General features: G+C 39.3%; 1 protein-coding gene across 1 annotated transcript in view; it reads left to right on the top strand.

Moving 5' to 3' along the window:
- The first annotated feature begins 2,861 nt into the window (after positions 1-2,861).
- emx3 (empty spiracles homeobox 3) overlaps positions 2,862-21,794 on the top strand; it is a 43,168-nt gene continuing 24,235 nt past the window's right edge. The window contains exons 1-2 of the mRNA XM_050042559.1: positions 2,862-3,650; positions 20,572-20,756. Of these exons, the coding sequence (XP_049898516.1) occupies positions 3,260-3,650; positions 20,572-20,756 (576 nt within the window). The 5' untranslated portion in view covers positions 2,862-3,259. The remainder of the gene's footprint in view (positions 3,651-20,571; positions 20,757-21,794) is intronic.

Raw genomic sequence — 21,794 nt, 5'->3', positions numbered from 1 at the left:
AACACTGAATTAAAAAGTTTCATGTTAAAAGTCTGGCTCATCACAGACGAGCTGCTGACCACAGTGGCTGATATGAACACATGAATGTCTCTATCTAGAGTCAGTGTTTGGTTTGTCCGTTCTGGGCTACTGTAGAAACATGGCGGTGCAACATGGTGATCACTGTTGACGAGGACCTGCTCCCTGTGTAGATATAAACAGCTCATTCTGAGGGAACAGAAACAACCATTCTGATTTTCAGCTGATTAAAGGAAACACACTGATTATATCATCTTCCATTTCTGCTGATATTTGTCCCTGAATTCTACAAACTGGAGCTTTATATCGTCTGAATATTTGTTCTGTGTGTGGAGGAGCTGCAGCTGCACGTCGCTGTGTCGCTGTGTCACTGTGTGTGTTTAGATTAAAGACAATTAAAGAAGAATGAAATAATATGTTGAATATTTGAACAGTTAATTGTTCATCAGTGATTCAACTGTTAAACGTTTGTGTGAAAGTAAAACGCTTCATCTTTTTATGAAAAGATCAGAGGACGATAAAAGGACTTCCTTTAACTGTGTGTGTGTGTGTGTGTGTGTGTGTGTGTCTGCTGAGCGACAGGTCAATTGACACAGAACAACAGAGTTGACCCCGGGGGTCAAAGGTCAGAGGACACCTCCCTCTTTTCTCTGGTTAATCACCGCGAGACGTTTCCAGCTCTCAGCTGACAGTCAGCGCGCGCACACACACACACACACACACACACACACACACACACACACACCTGTTGACATGATCATATTTAGTCTGACGTCACTACTTTACCTGAGTATTTCTTCTTCATGTAACTTTATATTTATATTATTATACGATTAAAGATGAAACTCCCTGACAGAAAATAAAGTCATTAAAATGATTTCTACTTTTATCAGCTGCAACATTAAACTGATGAACATCAACAGTCAGCCCAACAATAAGATAAACTTTATTCTGCACACTGAGAATTTTTACTCTAAGTTTAATTTGAGTTTTTTGTTTTGAAATAAAACAATAAAACATCTGATGAATTCTTCCAGCGCCAGTCGACACGTCTGCAGTGAGTCACACTCTGTCAGTCATTACAGATATTAATCAGCACATTCTCAAATTTGTTGCCGTATCAAACTACAAACTTTATTAATCATAATTTAACAAGTTTCAACCGTAACATCTGATCAGGCTTTGTCCACATTTGTGTCGGGATTGGCTGCAGACTGACTCGGCAGAGATGGCAGCCATCTTGTTTTTACATGGATTAGTGTGTTGTGGTCTTTCTGCCACTAGAGGGCACACAAAGTGTCCACGATCGAGGACAACAGGTCTGAGTAGTCTGGGGCCGTTTAGTGGCCCGTGTGGTGAGCAACCGGAACCAGGATCCGGAATTCGATGGATGCGCCTTTCTGTCAAAATAAAAGCACCAAGCTAATAAAAATGCAGTGAAACTTTTTAATTTAAAGAATATAATTTACAAGAAAAGCCTCAAGCCATTCAGTTAACCTTTTTCTTTTACTGTATTTAACTGTATTACAAGTTATTGTCTATTTCAGTTGTCTGTTTTATTTAATAGGCACTTGATCCTGGTTTTAAACATTATACCTGTAGTTTGTAAATGCATTTTTTTCGCTAAAGTTTGGGGCGGTGGGGGCGGAAGAGAGAGGAAAACTGTGTGATGCTCGCCATGTAGCATGCTCTATCAACCACAACAACAACAACAACAACAGCCACAGCAACAACAATATGGCATCACCAACATCGCTACCTGATAATGTTACACCTGTCAAATAGGTGAAAGAGGATGTGACGAGACGATGGTGCGCCAGAATTTAAAGTTTTACTTTGGTGAATTTGGTGAATTCCGGATCCGCTCTCTAGACCGGAACCAGAGTCCAGACAAAATTCAGAGTGAATGGAAACCAGGCTGGTGACGCGAGGCTACGTCTGAGTGAAGCACGATGAAGTGTAATGTCAGTTAACTCATATGTGACGTCATGATGTGAGGAGGCGCGGTCTCAGGAGGTTATAAACAGGAGGGTTATATCAGTGTGACCACAGCACAACTGTCTCAGATAATATCACTGTGTCTCATCAGTCAGACTGATCCTTAAAGGAAAGAAAACAGACGAGTTATTGTTGGTTAAACAAACGTTTTATTACTTTAATTGAAACACATTTTGTGAATAAGTTTGTGTTAAGTAAAATAAATCTGAGATCTACGCTGCAACTCTTCTTGAAACCATTGTTGAAGTTGTTTTTACAAAATGGAAGTTTTTGTAAAACAGGCTGAAAAAGTTTCCTTTTCATAATAATTAAAGTTGAGATTCTTTTGTCCAGTTATATTTTATTTTTTAATATTGTAGATAATCAAATGTACACGGGATGATGAACATGAATTATAACATCACAGTATATCACTGCAGCTCTATCATACATTATAAAGACATGATTTAATATTTGTTCAATTCAGTCTCGTTCATGAAATAAATAAATAAAATAAAAATAAAGTACAAAAATGGTTCATTAATTAATTCTTATTTTCAACAGTGTGTAAATTATATTAATGATAATATTACAGGACATTATATGAATATTATAATATTATGGGATGTTTCTGATGATTGTTGATGATGCAGGCCTTCATCAGTGACATCATCATTATCCTGATGACCTCATCATGTTCTTCATCTTCATCACTGTCAGTCATCATCACTGCTAACATCCCTCCTCTTCCTCCTCCTCCTCTTCATCCACTTGACTAACAAAATGGCTGTTTGAGAGGTTGCCTCTGCGCATGCTCAGCACACCTCTGCCAGGGAGGGCAGGGCAGGTATCTCTCGCAGCTCGAGCCCGTGTGACTGACAGACCCTCCCGGCTCGGCTTCAGACTGCAGCGCGCGGCGGCACGAGGTGCGAGGACACACCGACTGCTGAGAGCCCCGCGGCCCCGCCGCTCACCGGAGGACCCGCCCCGCTCTCACCGGACACTTTAACGGGACTTTGTTGGGTTTGATCCGCCGCACGCAGGGCGCAGGGCGCAGAGCGCAGAGCGCGCGCAGACACCGCCCCGGACACAGGTGAGAGGAAGCAGGTCCAGGTGCAGCAGTCAGGATCAGCTGAGGAGAGTCATGGCTCTCTGGAGCGAACTGGGACTGTGAGCTCTCCCAGTCCGAGCAACTGGACTAACTGGACGGTCATCATCTTCATCTTCCTCCTCCTCCTCCTCGCTCAGCTGCAGGTGCTCCACGATGTTTCACCACAGCAACAACAAGAAGTGTTTCACCATCGAGTCTCTGGTGGGGAAGGAGGCGAGCAGCGGCGGCGGCTCCGGTGAGGAGCCCATCCGGCCCACGGCGCTCCGCTTCCCGGAGTCCCTGCACCCCTCCGCCGCTGCCGCCGCCGCCGCCGCCGCCGGGGTGTTCGGCTCGTGCTTCCAGGGGAGCAGCGGGAGGACTTTGTACTCTGCCGGGCCGGACATGGTGCTCCAGGAGCCCGGGACGCACGCGCACAGCCCCGGCGGGCTGCCGCTGCACCCGCTGCAGATCCCCCCGCAGAGCTTCTTCAGCCCGCAGCACCGGGACGCGCTCAGCTTCTACCCGTGGGTGCTGCGGAGCCGCTACCTGGGACACCGCTTCCAAGGTGGGACACTTTATTCTGTCAGGCAGCAGAGGTCAGAGGTTAAATTAAAACACACACACATGGTGCCTCTATCAGATATTGATCTGTCCCGATATTATCAATATTTACAGATTGATTTGATTTAATCAGCGTGTGTGTGTGTGTGTGTGTGTGTGACAGTATATCAGACAGGACATTAATGTTTTTGTTATTATTATTTACCTTCATACAGACTGCTGTTATTATTATTATTATTGTTATTATTGTTATTGTTGTTATTGTTATTATTGTTATTGTTGTTATTGTTATTGATGATGTGTAAATGTTTTCTCTAATTTAATTTAAATCTTCTGTCAGATCTTGATCAGTTTAATAATCACTGATGTGTATAATATTCATATCAGCAGAGAGAAGTAATTAATAACAGTATGTGAGAGTCAGTTTGAGTCAGTCTGCAGAGTAAATACTGATCGATAATCGATGGTATTATTGGTCAGTTATTGGAGGAATTTGCCGACACAGATTCAGTGTGACACAAAATAAGATTAATTTGTTTTCTGGAGGTTAAAATTTCCGTTTAGTTTTTTTGATTAATTTTACACTCAGACTCTTCGTGTTGCTACCTGCTGATTGTTTCTGACTTTTAATCAATAATCAATAATAATCAATAATAATCAGTGATCATATTGAAACGTGATTCTTCGCTGGTTTTTCTGTTTGCTCAAAGATTTAGTTTCATCCGGTGACTCACTGAGGAAATAACTAACAACACACACACACACACACACACACACACACACACACACACACACACACACACCACCCACTGAGCACGAGTCATTTTAAACAATAATCAGATCTTATATAAGGATTTATTTTTATCGTCTCGTGCTCCAGTTTTTATTTTACGGAAGCTCGTGTTTGATTTTGGCTGCAGCGCGCGTGACCTGTGACCGGAAACAGAACAGGCTGATGTGTCTGTGGTTATTATTGTTATAATAATAATAATAATAATAATAATAATAAACGCATCGTGTTTGTTTTGAATCTAAAACTATGGAAACAGCAGCTCTGACGTCACACGTGTCCTCTCAGCACACTGAACTATTTTATTATATTAATTATAAAATAACTTTGAACACATGAATCGAAACTTTAAACGTGAAACTCGGAACTGATTTTCTTCTGATGATGTTAAAAACCTGTTTTAATGTTTGTCCTGAATTTAACGGATTTGTTCTTTTTCTAGTTTTGAAACTTGACAGTAAATTCAGAGTTTATCTGTGAAGGAGGAAAATAAAACATGAAACAGAGTTTATTTCTCTGTCACATGTTTAACAGATTATTACAGGAGCTCGTTTGAGTCATAAAGAGTCAGTTTGTTTAAACAGCGTGAATCACTGTCAGAGATATTAAGCTTAATTTACAGTGATCGAATTATCAGTTTTAACTTATTATTATTATTGTTATTAGCTGTAACTGAACCTCAGACACGTCACAGAGTCTCAGTCAGGTGGGGTTTTAACTTCCGGGCCTTTAAAAAAAATTAAATTACAGGAGTTAAAAACGTCCTGATTCTGTTTGCTTTTTTCTTTTAAATAAATTTTATATTCGTGATGAAACTCATCTGACGGATTCATGAAGACAAAAATCATCCTGATGATGTCACGGAGGAAAAACAGCTGATATTAAAATCAAATATTTTTTTTTCTTTTCGCGGATTTTTGAGCCTTGTCAAGCGGAAACAGCTGTTTGTGTCCGAAGTTTGATTTATTATAAGTTTTATTATTTATGATCAGGTGATGAAACAAAGTGAAGCCTCGAGGTTTGAACGTCAGAGCGGCGGAAGTCAAAGAAGAGAAAAGTTTCGACTTTTTGTTTTTTTACAGATTCAAAATTCAGATTCAGACAAAAAGAAATAATCAGAAATAAATCAGAAACAATCGATCCGGAGTTTCTCAACATGTGGGAGGCGACCCGGCGGAGAGCGGCTCTGTGACTGTAAATGATTCAACTGTAAAATACAACAATAAAACAAATAACAGACTGTGAGGAAGTTAAAACTATAAAGATAATAATGTTCTTACATATATTAGAATATAGACATAATTAAAAATAATAAGTCATTTGAAAATAAAACAAATTAAATAATTGAATGAAAAAAAGACGCAGACAATATTTGTTTATATGTGTAAAATTAATGAATTAAATAAATAATTAAACATATAAAGAAAAACAAAATAAACAATTATTTCAAATTGATCAAAGAACTGAAATTATATCATTTTAAAATATTTAAATAATTTTGTTCTTTTTAATTCAGAGTAGAAAAACTCTGATGAAAACCGAAGAGAATTTAATTTTCAGGCTTCAGCTCTGATTCAAAATCAGCTCAACACACTTTAATATTTATCATTAAATTAAACAGAAGAAAAAAAACTGAAGATTTATTTCTGATATTTTTATTTTCCCGCAGAGCAGAAAGTTTTTCTTCATCTTTAACCCTTTAACATCCGGGTTCTCTTCCTCATTAAAGACTCTGATTAAAGATCATTTAATTTATTCTTATTAACTGTATATTATATTAACTGTGTGTCGACGTCACAACTTTTCACTGAAGCTGAATTAAATTATTTAAACTTCATCTTTTCACCCTCAAACACAAACACTTGCACCTGCTGCTTCGTGTCAACAGTTTGGGATCTTTAGAAACCAGAATAATAAAGTTGTAACAAAGTTGAGCTTCAGTTCACTTCTGATCTCTGACCTCTGACCTCTGAGGCTGTGATGTCACCGGTTTATCCTGCAGGTGACCTCACAGCGCACGCTCAGATTTAGCTTTTTAATCTGCAGCACGAGCGACCTGAAATATGTCCTGTAGTGTTCCTGCTGATGTGTTCATGTGATAATAATAATAATAATATTAATAATGATAATAATGATAATGATGCAGCTGCTCAGTGAAGAGTCTGAGACACATTTTAAGGCCTGTTAGAATCAGTTTATTTTACATTTTTCTTTTATAATGAATTTTTATCTTTTTGATGAATTTAATTAATTTATTTAAACTTTGGTGCAGTTTTTATTCAGTTTTTATTCAGACTTTATTCAGACTTTATTTTGCCTTCAGTCAGTTTGAACTCCGCAGTTCATTAAACGTTTAATTTAAGGTGAAACAATTATAAACACCTGAATGAGACTCTCAGAGTGACGTCACTGTGACTCACCTGCCTTTAGTTGTAAATATGACTCAGTTCAAACAAACTTTATTGACACAACGTACAAACCGTTTGGTGCAGCTCGCTGTCAATCAATAATCCTGCTCCTGGTTTTAACCCCTCGTTGTTCGTGTCTGATTGTAACAAACAGTTTTTTCATTATTGATTAATCTGCAGATTTTATCAATCAATCTTTTTTAAATTCTTTGTTGAATTAACTGAAGTCAGAATCAGTTGATTTAATGGCTGTTTTAGTTTCACAGGAATATTGAATCAATTTCGTCAGTCAGCATTTATTTATATATTTATATATATTTGCCTCTTAAAAACAAAAATATAACTTTCTAATAATTAAATAACATTAATGAAAATATCACACATGTTTCCTCTTGGATAAAAGTGTTTCAGATTTTTGGTGATTTTTAGAATTTTATCATGAGTTTAAATCTGTTTCTGTCTCAGTGCTGAAAACAGGACGTTTTATTATCTCATTAAATAAACTGATGATAAATATTAGTTTATTATAAAAATAATTATTATAATGATGATAAATAATAAACTGCTTGATAAACATTTATTACAGTGTTCAGACATTTTTATTTATCAGATTTCACTGTGACTCTTCTTCAGTCGATTATTTACAGGAAGACAATTAATTCTTTGCATTTCAAGTTTTCTGAAATTTTATATTTAAATATGCAAATGAAGCTTTATCTAATTACAGATGCACTTTCCAGAAAAAAATGAACTAAAATAATGTTTTTATAGACGTTGATCTGAAAGAAGAAATGTTTGTTATTTATGAGGAGGAGGAGGAGGAGGAGGAGCAGAGGGAGAGAGGAATGTCAAATTATTTTCTAAGCCGTGGGGAGGGACTGTTTTATTTTATCTTTATCTTGGCTGAGGGGTTTACACACATTTAAATGGTTATATTTTGTTTTTATTTTACAGCTGATTTTTAAAGAAAATATGTCTTCAAAAATTAGAAATGAGCTTTTTCAAGTTTTGGTGATTTCGTTTTTATTTTTAAACCTTCAAACATCAGAGGAGAAGTTTTACAAATCTAATGTGTGGTGGAGTCCAACAGTCACAGCTCAGCTTTGTAGCTTTGTAGCTTTGTAGCTTTGTAGCTTCAGTGAGTCAAAATGAAACAAACAAACCCTGAGGCTTGGGGCCCACACGGGGCCACGAGGTGTTTGTTGGAGGGTCCAACAGGAAGTTAGTTAGTGAAGTTTAGAAGCTCAAAGCTGCTCATCAACTCCGCAGATATCTGTCAGCTCATCACACACACACACACACACACACACACACACACACACACACACACACACACACACAAAGGTCAGATTTTTTCCTCTGAGAGGAAACAAACTGATTCATTGGGACTCAATCTGCCGTCATATTAAATATCACTCTGAATATTAATATCTGGATCTTAGAATCTGAACGCAGAAATCAGCTGACAGTAAAAACGACATTTAAAGGTCTTTATTCAGAAAAAAACACATTATTTTTTTTTCACAAAGAGTTAAATCTTATTAATGAACAAAGTGAAGCTTTAAATCACAGTGCATTTATATTTTACACTGTGTTTGTTATCACGACTCAAACTATCCTTAATATCAGTAAAACGCACCATAAGATGATTGTGTCATTAGAAATGAAACCAGATTAGTGCGACATTTCCATATTTACACAGGATTTAATTTTCCAGGGGCGCTCGGCTCCATCGTCTGCTCCAGTGGACCAATATTTTGGAAAAAATCCAGAGTAAAGTTAATATTAATTTGATATTTTGCCATGCGTCAGTAATTAAACATCTCATTTACACTTTAAACATAAATTATGAACTTTAACGACATGATTAACAGACTGAAACTTTGTGTTTCCTCCTCGCCTCATGGTCACTGCTGTCAATGAAGGGGGCGTGGCTCCACTGTAGTCCACTTTACATGATGTGGAGCTCTGTGATTGGTTCATAGACGTCCTGTCAGATAAGTCTGTGCGTCGGGGCGGAGTCAGACGACAGAAGTCAAAGATCTAAACATCCTACAGAAGTTCTAACTGTTGGAATCGAGTTCAGACGTTAACGACGCTCTGATTTGAATAATTATAACAAACATTTTCAGTGTTTGTGACCTGCGTCAAGTCTCAGCATCACAGGTGTGTGAGTCAAACACTGGACTGTGATTGGCTCCAGACTGGTTGTGATGTCATAAATCCTGCAGAGAAAAACGAACTGTACAACTCCAGTGAGCGACACAGAACACAGGATAGAGTCGATGAGACGTCTGCTGGCGTCATCACCCGTGACAACACATTGGTCCGTCTCTAAATACGGTCTGACTTCCTGTCTGTGACTCTCAGCTGACAGCTCATTGGTTCCTTCTGACGACACAAGTCTCTAAAACACAAAGTTCCAGTCAGATCAGCTGAAGCTTTACGACAAATCTCACAGATCAATAAGATTATTGTCTTTATTCATTCAGTCACTTTTATTTTAGTGTCTGTCCACGTTTGGTCCGTCTGTCAACACGCTGTTATTTCACAACAAAACAAAACAACACAGAACGAAACAAAATAAAAACCAGTTCCCCAGATTAAACTTTGGACTCATATTTGTGGTGGAGATAATTCTGCAAAAGATAAGTTTTTACAAGTCACAAATTTATTTATTTATTTACTTATTTGTTTATCAGATGATGCAGCTGGCTGTTGCTGAAGCCCACAAAAATCTATTTTTGATTAATTTCAATAACAGCAGTGTCAAATTATTCTGCGTCTGCTCCGTACTGATCACTAACAACTACTAATATTTTTAATGTCACAATTCATCATTCATCTGGAAACTAAATCTTACAGGAAGTGAACAGTGAGCTCTCAGGTGAAAGTCCAGTGTTTGTTTGACCCTTCCTGTCCTACAGGGACGTTCTGGTTCTTTCCACCACAGTAGTTCTCTGCACATTCTGCCGGTGTGTTTCATGACACCATGAAAGCTGCCGTTATGAGTCTGTATGTGACGCTCAGATCTCGACACAGAATTGGGAATGAAAACAGGTTTTTGGTTTCTTGGTTGAAACTGAACAAATGTGCTGCAGTAAGGAAAGCTGATGTTGATGTTGTCGGTTCCTGCAGACCTCAGATCTGTTGCGTTTGTCTGCTGTGTCACAGACATGTTTCTTTATGTTTCAGTGTCTCTGTGGTCAAAGTGTGGAGATGTTCCAGCACAAAAAGCTCTCAGTTAGAAAAACATCTTGTTTGGGCTCAAACACAGTTTGAGTGGAACCGTCCGGACTGGAGACGCAGCGATGTCTCTCAGAAACAGCTGGATTTGTTTGTTAGTGTTGAACAGTCTGCAGCTCTGCAGGTGTCTCACTGTCCACCACCCGCTCCACCTCCTGAAGGAGTCAGCTCAGATACTACGCCACTTTAGAAATGTTGATATGAAACATAACAAGTTTGTGGTTTGCAGAAACGTACGATACCAACATGTCCTCTGGACACTGAGCTGGTTCAGTGTCTGTGGTGATGAAGGACTGTCAGGCTGTGGTCAATCTGAGCTGCGTCCACACGGAGCTGAGTTACCTGTCGCTGTTAGCTCTGTCCTCCTCCTCCTCCTCCTCCTCCTCCTCCTCCTCCTTCTTTCCCACAGACACATTTGTGTTCATTATCTGAAGTGGCTGTCAGCCTCCACTCAGCTCTGTCTCTTGTTCCGTCTCATCAGAGGGTCTCAACCTGTGGTCTGGGGACAACCAGGGGTCCTTGAAGGGACTCCAGGGGTCCTTGAAGGGACTCCAGGGGTCCTTGAAGGGACTCCAAGGTTGCTCCAGGCAGCTGAATCTTACCTCTCTTCATTTAGTTCCTGCTCCTCAGATTTTTTTTCTCCTCCATGAACTTTGACCCTGAAACTTTCTGATCATTTTCAGTCTGCAGAGACGCGTCTTTGTGTCCGTCCAGGCTGCAGAGGACAAACTCTCACCCTCTCTCTTCATATAGTGACTGTGTGACACTCTGACGTCACTGAACTCACCTCTATAGTTTGTTTCTGTACATTTACATGTTAGTCCGGCTGAACGCTGCTGATGTCTCATAATCAGACACGTCAACAATAAGAGGAGAGTCAGCTGAGCAGACACTAGCTGGGAATAAAACTGATCCAGTTCCCTCACTGCAGTAAAAGTACTAATACCACACAGTGACAGTAATCTATTACAGTAAAATGTTCCTTCAGTAAAATGTAGTTAAATTACAAAGTTACTAATCAGTGTAACTCTGGTTCTACACGTTGCAGTTTGGCCTCTAACTGCGGTGGCGGACGCAGAAACCTGAATGTCTCTATCTAGAGTCAGTGTGTGGTTTGTCCGTTCTGGGCTACTGTAGAAACATGGCGGTGCAACATGGTGATCTGTGTAGACGAGGACCTGCTCCCTGTGCAGATATAAACAGCTCATTCTGAGGGAACAGAAACACAATGAAACATTTTACACTTTAAATCAAAACACTGGAGCTTTAATGTGTCTGTTATTATATTATGTCTGATCTCATTACATGATGCGTTAATGTAACAGCAGGATCAGTTGTTGAGGTGGAGTTCAGTTTAAACTATTAACTCATGATGATTTTTATTATGGATTAATTGATTGATTGATTGGTTTGTAACAACAGTAAAAATAGTATGAAATGTTGATTAGAATGTGAAGTGACCTCAATATGATCACTAATATATATATATATATATATATATATGCAAATTATTAACATTATCACTGAAACATTATTAACTATTATTCTTTGTGTCGAGTACTTTTACTGTTGGAACTTTAAGTTCATATTGATGCTGATGATTGTGTTGTTTAACTGAAGAGAGATTTCACTTTCAGATGTCTCTTCACACAGTTTAAAAGTCTGAGGCTTTGTAAGATTGTTTGTTTGTTTAAAAACAAAAAACAACAGATATTTGTTGTCAGAATATTTGTTCATTTGTTCATCACCAGACATTGAGTCAAAGTGAGTCCAGACTGTTTGAACAGTTTTATTCTGAAGATTTATCAGGACGATGTTCAGGATAATCAGGACATGAAATTTTCATGTTGTCCCATCCCGAGGTGTGTGTGTGTGTGTGTGTGTGTGTGTCTGACAGGTCTGGACTTGTTGTAAGTGCCAGGGGAGCCTGATGTGCCATCTGCCCCAACAACCCTCCTCCTCCTCTCTTCGCCCTCCTCCTCCTCTCTTCGCCCTCCTCCTCCTCCTCCTCTCTTCGCCCTCCTCCTCCTCCTCCTCCTCCTCCTTCTCTCAGTGTCATACTTGAGCTCTTTCCAGTCCTGAAAGGGAAGCGATGCTCCTCAAACACACTTCACCTGCAGATCATCCTGTTTGTCACCAGGTGTAAACGCTGGTGTTTCGTCATCAGCTGTTTGTGTGTTTTCCTGCAAAAACTAAAGCACCTGAATTCGTACATATCCCGTGTGATGATGAGCCGGTACTTCACGTATAACCCACGTGTTTTGAAAGGCAGCGATCACAATGTGCTGATGGGAGCAAACAAGGAAGCAGGCTGAGGGTTTGTGAGGATGCAGGCAGGATGGGTGGGAGCTTCCTCTGGAGTCACATGTTCAGATGGAGTCATTTTAAGGTTCGTCCTTAAAAGCTCAGACCAGCCTGAGCCGAGTTTAAAGGCAGGAGTTTGTACTGACGTGTTTTATATCAGTGTTTAGATGATGTGTTTGTGAAGTCCTGATCACCTGACTGATCAATGAGATGTGGATTATTCTGCACGAGTTGTGTGAAACTGATGGTTTGACACTGTTTTGCTGTTGTTAAATGTCGAGCTTGTTTAGTTCAGTTTATGAAGAACGTTCATCTTTTTGGATTCTCTGTTCATCAAAATGTAACACTTGATCTACAGATGATCATTTCCTTTAATGTTTCTGATGCGTTTGTAACCAACAGTAGAAGAAGAAGTGGGTTGTTAGCATTAGCAACGTTAGCAGCATTAGCAGCATTAGCAGCATTAGCAGCATTAGCAGCATTAGCCTGCATCTGTTTACATTTCTCTCATCACAGCAGCTGCAGCAGTTTGTCAGTGAAGAGTCTGACAGGAAGTGTGTCCTCGTCTCTGCTTCGTTTTGTTTCTGCAGATTTCAGATTTTTATCTTCATGAGCTTCAGATTCAGAGTTTTAATTCTGTTTCTGAGTTTTGAGCTGAAACAGTTAAACATTCTTCTGTCTGCAGCCTGAAACATTCAGTGACACCCAAACCAAGAATCAGTTTTCACCTCATTTACAGCGACTTTCTTGTGATATGAAGTGAATATAAGATCAGAGATGACGAGGATAAACAGTGTTAGTTAGTTAAAGATGGAGCGTTGGAACCTCTGAATGTTTCTCCTGGTTTGAAACTGAGACAGTCGCTGGATGAATCCTGACAGATGTGCAGATGTGCAGGTTCATCATGAGTCTCCTGCTGCAGTTTGTCTGTCTGGATCTTTTCTGTCTCTCTTTGTCTGATGGTTTCATGTCTGCAGCAACTAGAACTTGTGCAACTCTGAGTCAAAGTTTTGGTCCTGGTCTAATCACACACACACACACACACACACACACACACACACACACACACATATAAAAAATAATAAAAAAAAAACTAAAAATCAAACAGAACATAAATTAGATGCAGAAGTAGAATCAGTTCAGTGTTACAAATGATGTCAGCAGTGTGTGTGTGTGTGTGTGTGTGTGTGTGTGAGACGGTGTGTTCATGTACTGACTCGTACAGGTTTAAATATGTTGCACTGCACCATTACACTGTTGCACCATGGGTAAATTACAGGACTGAACTGTGACACACTGCAGGGGTCCTCTCTGCTTCAGTGTCTAAACTACACGCTGTGTGTGCAGCATATATGAACATGTTATATGTGAGTGTATATAAATCATGTCTCAGGTGAAATCAGGTGACGCTGGAGACTATTTGGGTCACCAGGAAAACCACCTTAAATTCTGAATGCCACCTTAAATGTTAATTAAAGTTAAAGGAAAATCTGATGATGAGTGACATCATGTAGAAACGTTGGAGCTCCTTTTAAATGTTTAAATCTATTTATCAGTTATTAATTCATTAAATCACTGATGTAACCTGTGACTGTTGGAAAAGATCGTCCAACTTCTCGGCCGTGCTCTGTTGCTGCCTGTTTCATCGGTGCCACAACGCGCGCGCGCGCGTGTGTGTGTGTGTAACAGTGACGGCTCATTCAGAAACACTATGTCTGATGGACTCACTCTCTAATATCTTTAAGTGACACACGTGTCATATGAGAGGAGGAGGAGGCGTGCAGTGACACAAGTCATGATTTTATGGCTCCTGGTTTCATCCTGTCTGTTTGGTGTGTGTGAGTGTGTCAGTGTGCAGACGACTTCTGGGGAAGAGATGGAGGTGTTGGTGATTATTCAGAGGTCGAGGCAGGTTCAAGGTCACCAGTTTCACATTGGTTCAGTCTCCACCCTCTAACAGCAGCCCTGCAGGCAGCTGTGGGAGGAGTCATCCCCCATTTTGAAACAAAAGTCTGAGATCAGCTGGTCTCATAGTTTGGGAGCCAGCATGTGATTAAAAAAAGCACACTATGACTTTTATTGTGATAAACTTTGCTGCAACTTTTTAAAACGACCTTGACACATAATTCTGACATTTTATTATTGACAGTGTTTTAATGACTTTCAGATCGTTTTTATACCAGTAAATAACAAACGTGCTGCTGAGGTACGGCAACACCACATGGACAAACCACACGCAGACCTGCAGCACACTGTAATATTAGAGGCAGTAACAGTAATAATGGCAGTTTGTTCAGTTGATTAATAATTATAGTGACGATTGCTGGTGATTATTTGTGTGTGTGTTTCACTGTCGAAGCACAGCAAATGTTTTAATTTGAATTTTGTATGAGTGCACCAGGGAAACATTTGAGCATATCTGAATATTTGTTGAGATGTTAGTGTGGTGGGCAGCAGGTTGTTTTTCCTGCAGCGGTTTGATCCACCAGCGTCCGACACTGACAGAAGAGTTTCAGAGCTGATGTTTCTCTGCAGCAGATCATTTGTCTCACTTTAAACTCACTTTATTTTTGTGTTGTTTGTTGGTTGTTTCCGGCTGTTTTCACTTCTTGGACTCAAACCGAACCCGCTGAGCGACTCTGACCTCTGACCTGTGGACTCGATGTCGTTGTTACATTAAAGCTTCATCTCGTCTCATTTGACATTCAACAGAAATAAACCGTCACATTTGCAAGCGGAGCTCCTCCATCAGCCACGGCTCCCGACTGCGGCTTTGCATATGAATATCACTTTACACACGCTAACGTTGGCTAACAGGCGTGAGCACGCTTCGGCTCTCTGCACGCCATCATTGTCCTCCTCGCCTCCTCGAAGCCGCCGAGCAACCGACTTTTTTGCGTGCGGCGTGTCGACGGTGGCGGCTCCTTTCAGCCGAGCTGCAGCGGTTGAGGAAACTTTGTTTTTATGTAAAATATTATTGTGACATTCACGTTTGATTTTAATAAGCGGTCAGAAACGTGAAGCAGATGTTTGATGTGGGTTTGAAGCGAAAGCGACGACACAAAGAGAAACTCAACGTCCATTTTTACCGACTTAGTTTCAGACGGATTTACTGAACGTCGTCACGTCTAATAAACAAATTAATGTCTGTGTCTTTAACGTGTGAAAATCTGAGTGGTCAGAAATTAAAGCCTTTAAACACTGAAGGAAAATCAGAAACACCACAGAGGGAAGATAGTGTGCAGACAGACAGTGTGTCGCTGTCAGCAGGAAAATGTTCCTGAGGATGCAAAATAAGTTTTAATGTTGTCGCAGGTTCAGGTTTTTGTATTTATATTTCTGTGGTTTGCATCTTTAACTGAACTGTAAATGGCTCCAGCTGTGTGGATATAGAACAAAGTACTTCCCTCTGAAGTGAATGACGACATTATTTAATAACTGTATATACTTAATTTACATATTACAAGTAAACAATTTCATTTTATTTTATTTTTATCCTGCAGATTATTTTTCTTTATTAGAAATCGTCCGTCACAAGTTACCAGATGTTTTATTTTGTAAAAAGATATTTAAAGTTAATTGAGATATAAAACAGAGAGAAAAAGAAAAAAACACATTTTAAGAAGCAAATATTTGACATTCTGCTTTGAAAATGTCTCAAACAATTAGTTGATGATTAAAATTTAGTTAATAATCGACCAGTAATTTCTATTTTCTCTGATGAACATCGTCCAGTTTCCTCTGTTTTTAGATTTTGTTTTATTGTCATTGTACAAACATACAATGAAATCCAGGTGCACCCATGGACCGGGCTCATATATAGAAATAACAAATAGTAATAAAAATAAATAAATAAATGCCTCCGTTCACATTCTACACATTTGCACACACACGTTATACACTCTGCCAACGTATGCAGTTAAAATGAGAGACAGAAAAAATGCTCATGCAGATTATTGCACATGAAATTCTCTCTCTCTCTCTCTCTCTCTCTCTCTCTCTGTCTCTCTCTCTCTCTCTCTCTGTCTCATTGTCTCATACGGATTACTGTTAATTTATTATGCTGATCTGTTCTGTACGACATCTATTGCACGTCTGTCCGTCCTGGAAGAGGGATCCCTCCTCAGTTGCTCTTCCTGAGGTTTCTACCGTTTTTCCTGATCAGCTGTGAGGGTCATAAGGACAGAGGGATGTCGTATGCTGTAAAGCCCTGTGAGGCAAATTGTGATTTGTGATATTGGGCTTTATAAATAAAATTGATTGATTGATTGATTGAAATAAGTTATAAAAGAACTGTCCTGTGTTTTAGTGAGGTCAGAGGTCAGAGGTCAGAGTGGTGACGACTGTGGGGTTCAGACTGTTGATGGAGCTGTAGTGTTTTTGGAGGCCAGCAGGTCAAACAGCTGATGAGCAGGATGGAACGAGTGTTTCATGATGTTGTGTGTTTTCTGCAGCGGGAGGTGAAGGTGTCGTCCAGGGCAGGAAGCTGTTGGTGTCTGATGATCTGTGCAGATTTTATGAGTCTCTGCTGAGACATTTTATCCACCGCACCACACAGGGACGCCGTATGTGAGGATGCTGTCAGTGGAACGACACCAGAAACTGTTGTGACAGGTTCAGTGTCCTGAGCGTCCTAAGGATGTACAGACGCTTCTTGTTTGTCGTCCATGAGAGGTCCTCTGAAATGTGTGTGTGCCAAGGAATTTACAGCTGATCAACCTCTCACACTTATTTCTACATTTTTAGCCTGTGTAATAAATATGTGAATTCTTATTAATGTCACATGTTAAATGTTATTACGACAGACGTGTTTGTGACAGTGAGACGATGTTTCTCTGTGTGAACTGACCCAGTTTTTGTTTTTAGAAACACTGATGACATCATCATGCTTGTGGTCAAACGCTGAGTCAGACTTCAGTCACACACGCACACACACACACACACACACACACACACCTTCCTTTGAGTTAAAGGAAGTCCAAACAATCGAACCCACTGCTGCTGCAGCAGGACGTAGCCTTTGTACCCACTCCACCTGCTGAGCTATTCCAAACAAGAACAATTTATTTATTTATTTATTTTTTAATAATGTTATTAACAGTAACACATTGGAGTTATATAGTGCTTTTCTGGATACTCAGATGCTTCACGGAGAACAACAAAATAATGGATAAGAGGGGAAACAATGCAGAGAGGGAGGATAGAGGCAGTGTTAAAGAGGTGTGTTCTGGTGAGTGGGTTCAGGTTGTGGAGAGCTTTACAGGTGATGATGAGGAGTCCGAAGTGGAATGGGGAGCCAGTGGAGGTGATGAAGGACGAAGGTGATGTGGTCACAAGTGTGTGAGGAGACGAGCAGTTAAAGTCTGGATGTAGTCTGTTGAGAGTGTTGATGACCCGTAGAGGAGACTGTCTCAGTCTGCAGTGATGAATGGCTGTAAAGCAGAGGGATGGATGGGGTGGGTGATGTTTCTGAGATGGAGGACTCTGATGTGTTTGATGTGTTGGTCAGAGGAGAGGGTTCGATCAAAGATGGAGGTCACAGACATGAGGGGAGGAGAGCACAGTGTTGACACAGAGGGAGGAGCTATAGGTGGATTTCTGTGATTATTTTAATGTAAGATGAAGAATTTAAGGTTCATACACACACGTGCATATTTACCTTTAACAAATCTGCCGAAACAGAGATCTCCATTGTCATTGATTTTCCTAAAAGTCAGGAAGTAACAGTCAGACTGGTGTTGGTTGTCTCAAAGCTTTTAAATGTTGAACTGTTTTAAATGATCTTGTTTTTGTGCACTCAAATGAATATTAGTCAGACTGGTGATTTATTCATTTTAAAAAGGGGCTCTTATCTGTTTCTGTAAATCAACTCTTCACATAAACTGTTCAATACTTTCTTCTCTCTGTCTGCTTTCACTTCTTCAGCTGTTTGTGGGTCAAAGTTCAACTCACATTATTTTCAGCTGCCTGTCGCTTGGGGTAAAATTCAGAGTTAATATTCTCCTAAAAAGAAAAGGATAATAACTGTGAAGGCCGTCAGCTGCAAATATAAGATCAATAACATTTAGACTGAAAGTAAATTAATAGAGTTTATTTTGTGATTTTACTCCCATCACTATAAAACAGTCACACGTTTCAACATCATCAAATTTTCCTGATTGATTTAAGATTCAAGTTTTGTGCGAAGTGCTAAAATCCTCAATACTTTCCTTCGTTTAAGAACCGACTCCTGCAGCACTCTGTGCCGCAGATTTTGTACCTGAGGAACTAAAGTTGCTGATAAAAACAGAAAACTGTTTCTTTTTATAGCAGAGGGATCGACAGTATCAGGAGTTAATATTTGTGGAAACAGGACTCAATGAAAACTGTTTGATGAAATGCTGATGTTCTTAATTGTCACAAAAATGAGAGCGGAGTGGAAACATTTTCACTGCAGGTCAGTCACTGAAGAATCTGCCACAGTTAGAGGATAAAATAAAAGGTTAGGTTCACTGATACATGCTGGTATTGTATGAGGTGAAATGTTCAGAGACTTGCCTTCATCTTGATTGTCTCCTACTTCTGAGCCCGTCAACTCCAACTGTCTGAAAAATGATTTCTCAGTCTGCACTATATGCTGATTCTTCAAACTGCTCAAGTCGACTCGTACGAACTCCCCGAGGTGTTTGAAGAGGCTGAGGATGACGAAAAGCACCACTAACATCTTATTAAACTAAGTCACCAGAATAAATGTCTTTGTACGTTTCTATAAACCACAGATACGTTGCATTAGTACATCATTATGTTGCAGATAGTTTGAAACTTTTTTAACGTCATATTTAGGCACAAAAACACTCACAGTGAGGAAAAGATCATGTTGTGACTTAAATATCTGGTTCGTGGCACAAACCCTGAGCACAGATGTGTCAGTAAAAAACATCTGGTTTTGTTTGTTGGTGTCAAACATTGGTCTGCAGCTGCAGGCGTCTCACCAAAAGTCAGTGCAGATGATTTTATTCATTTAACACATTTTTCACCAGGTGAGTCCCACTGACTTTAGGAAGACCTGGCAGCACATGGAAAGTTACAGCCAAACAACAACACAATAAAAACATAAAATATTCACAGTAACATGTAGAAATATTAGAACACCTGCACACAATGACAAGAACCAACTGATTCATTCATCCTTTAAAGTTAAGCAGAGACTTTTTCATGTAGTTTCTCGTTCTGAAGGTTACTCCAGGTCACAGAAGCAGAGCACAGGAAATCTTTCTCTCCCAGCTCAGTCCGAGAACCAGGAACAGACAAAACAAAACTAAGTCCTGACATCTCAGACTGTAGCAAAACTGCTTCACTATAGAAACGTTGATAGGAGACAGATGAAACGTACCAGTGTAACGTATCCGTGATTTGCACAAACGTTCAATACCAACATTTTCCTCTGGTGACTGGACTGAAATCTTAGAGTCTCACTCTCACTCCAACAATGATCAATAAATATGTATAAAAAAGAAAAAACAAAACACCAATAACCCAGCTGATCCAAGAAGGTTTTTAAAAAGTTGATTTAACTTAAGAAGCTACTGAGATACAATAAGTACAGCACTTATGTATAATACTTGAGTAAATGTATTCAGTTACTTTCCATTACTGGACTCTGCTAAACTTGGACGATCACTGACGGTGATAAAACGACAGATTAAGTTGTTTTCATAGCGTGAACATTTAAATTGAGCATTTATATACACTGTCACTTTACCTTTATATGATTTAACTTACTGTTTTTCATCTGTGTAAATATCTTGATCACTTTATCACTGTCTCTGACCACTGCAGAGTTCATCCTGCGGTGATTCAGTTCACCTGTCTCACACCACTGCAGAGTTCATCCTGTGGTGATTCAGTTCACCTGTCTCACACCACTGCAGAGTTCATCCTGCGGTGATTCAGTTCACCTGTCTCTGACCACTGCAGAGTTCATCCTGCGGTGATTCAGTTCACAACAGGGGAAAGTAAAGTGTCTAAGTTTTTTTGTTCTGTCTTTATTTTGTCAGCTCTTCTGGTAGAATGATTCAACAAATGTGATATTTATATTTAGGTTCCTCAGTTCCTGTTCCTGTAAACATGTGGGGCAGGTGTCACTACAGATTATTGTTTCTTAATCGCTGTGTTTGTTTGTTTGTGTTTGTGTTCAGGGGATGACAGCAGTCCAGAGAACCTGCTGCTTCATGGTCCGTTCTCCAGAAAACCCAAAAGGATCCGGACGGCGTTCTCGCCCTCTCAGCTGCTGCGCTTAGAACGAGCATTTGAAAAAAATCACTATGTCGTCGGAGCCGAGAGGAAGCAGCTGGCCAGTGGGTTGTGTCTGACCGAGACGCAGGTAAGCATCATGGGAAACTAAGGAGGACGACATGCTATACTATGACTTTTTTTCATGGTTTTTGATGACATACTATACTGTGACGTGTTTTTTTTATAGTTTTTGGCGACATGCCATACTATGACTTTTGTTCATGGTTTTTGACGACTTACTATACTATGACATCATTTCATACATTTTGATGACATACTATACTATGACGTTTTTTTTTTATAGTTTTTGGTGACATGCTATACTATGACTTTTGTTCATGGTTTTTGACGACTTACTATACTATGACATTATTTCATACATTTTGACGACTTACTATACTTGACATTATTTCATACATTTTGACGACTTACTATACTGTGACTTTTTTTTCATGGTTTTTGACGACTTACTATACTATGACATTATTTCATACATTTTGACGACTTACTATACTGTGACTTTTTTTTCATGGTTTTTGACGACTTACTATACTATGACATTATTTCATACATTTTGACGACTTACTATACTGTGACTTTTTTTTCATGGTTTTTGACGACTTACTATACTATGACATTATTTCATACATTTTGACGACTTACTATACTGTGACTTTTTTTTCATGGTTTTTGACGACTTACTATACTATGACATTATTTCATACATTTTGACGACTTACTATACTGTGACTTTTTTTTCATGGTTTTTGACGACTTACTATACTATGACATTATTTCATACATTTTGACGACTTACTATACTGTGACTTTTTTTTCATGGTTTTTGACGACTTACTATACTATGACATTATTTCATACATTTTGACGACTTACTATACTGTGACTTTTTTTTCATGGTTTTTGACGACTTACTATACTATGACATTATTTCATACATTTTGACGACTTACTATACTGTGACTTTTTTTTCATGGTTTTTGACGACTTACTATACTATGACATTATTTCATACATTTTGACGACATACTATACTATGACATTATTTCATACATTTTGACGACATACTATACTATGACTTTATTTCATACATTTTGACGACATACTA

This window comes from Epinephelus moara, chromosome 4, assembly GCF_006386435.1.
Source record: "Epinephelus moara isolate mb chromosome 4, YSFRI_EMoa_1.0, whole genome shotgun sequence".
Classification (NCBI taxonomy): Eukaryota; Metazoa; Chordata; class Actinopteri; order Perciformes; family Serranidae; genus Epinephelus; species Epinephelus moara.
The sequence above is the reverse complement of the archived record's forward strand: the minus strand, read 5'-3'. Positions and strand labels throughout refer to the sequence as shown.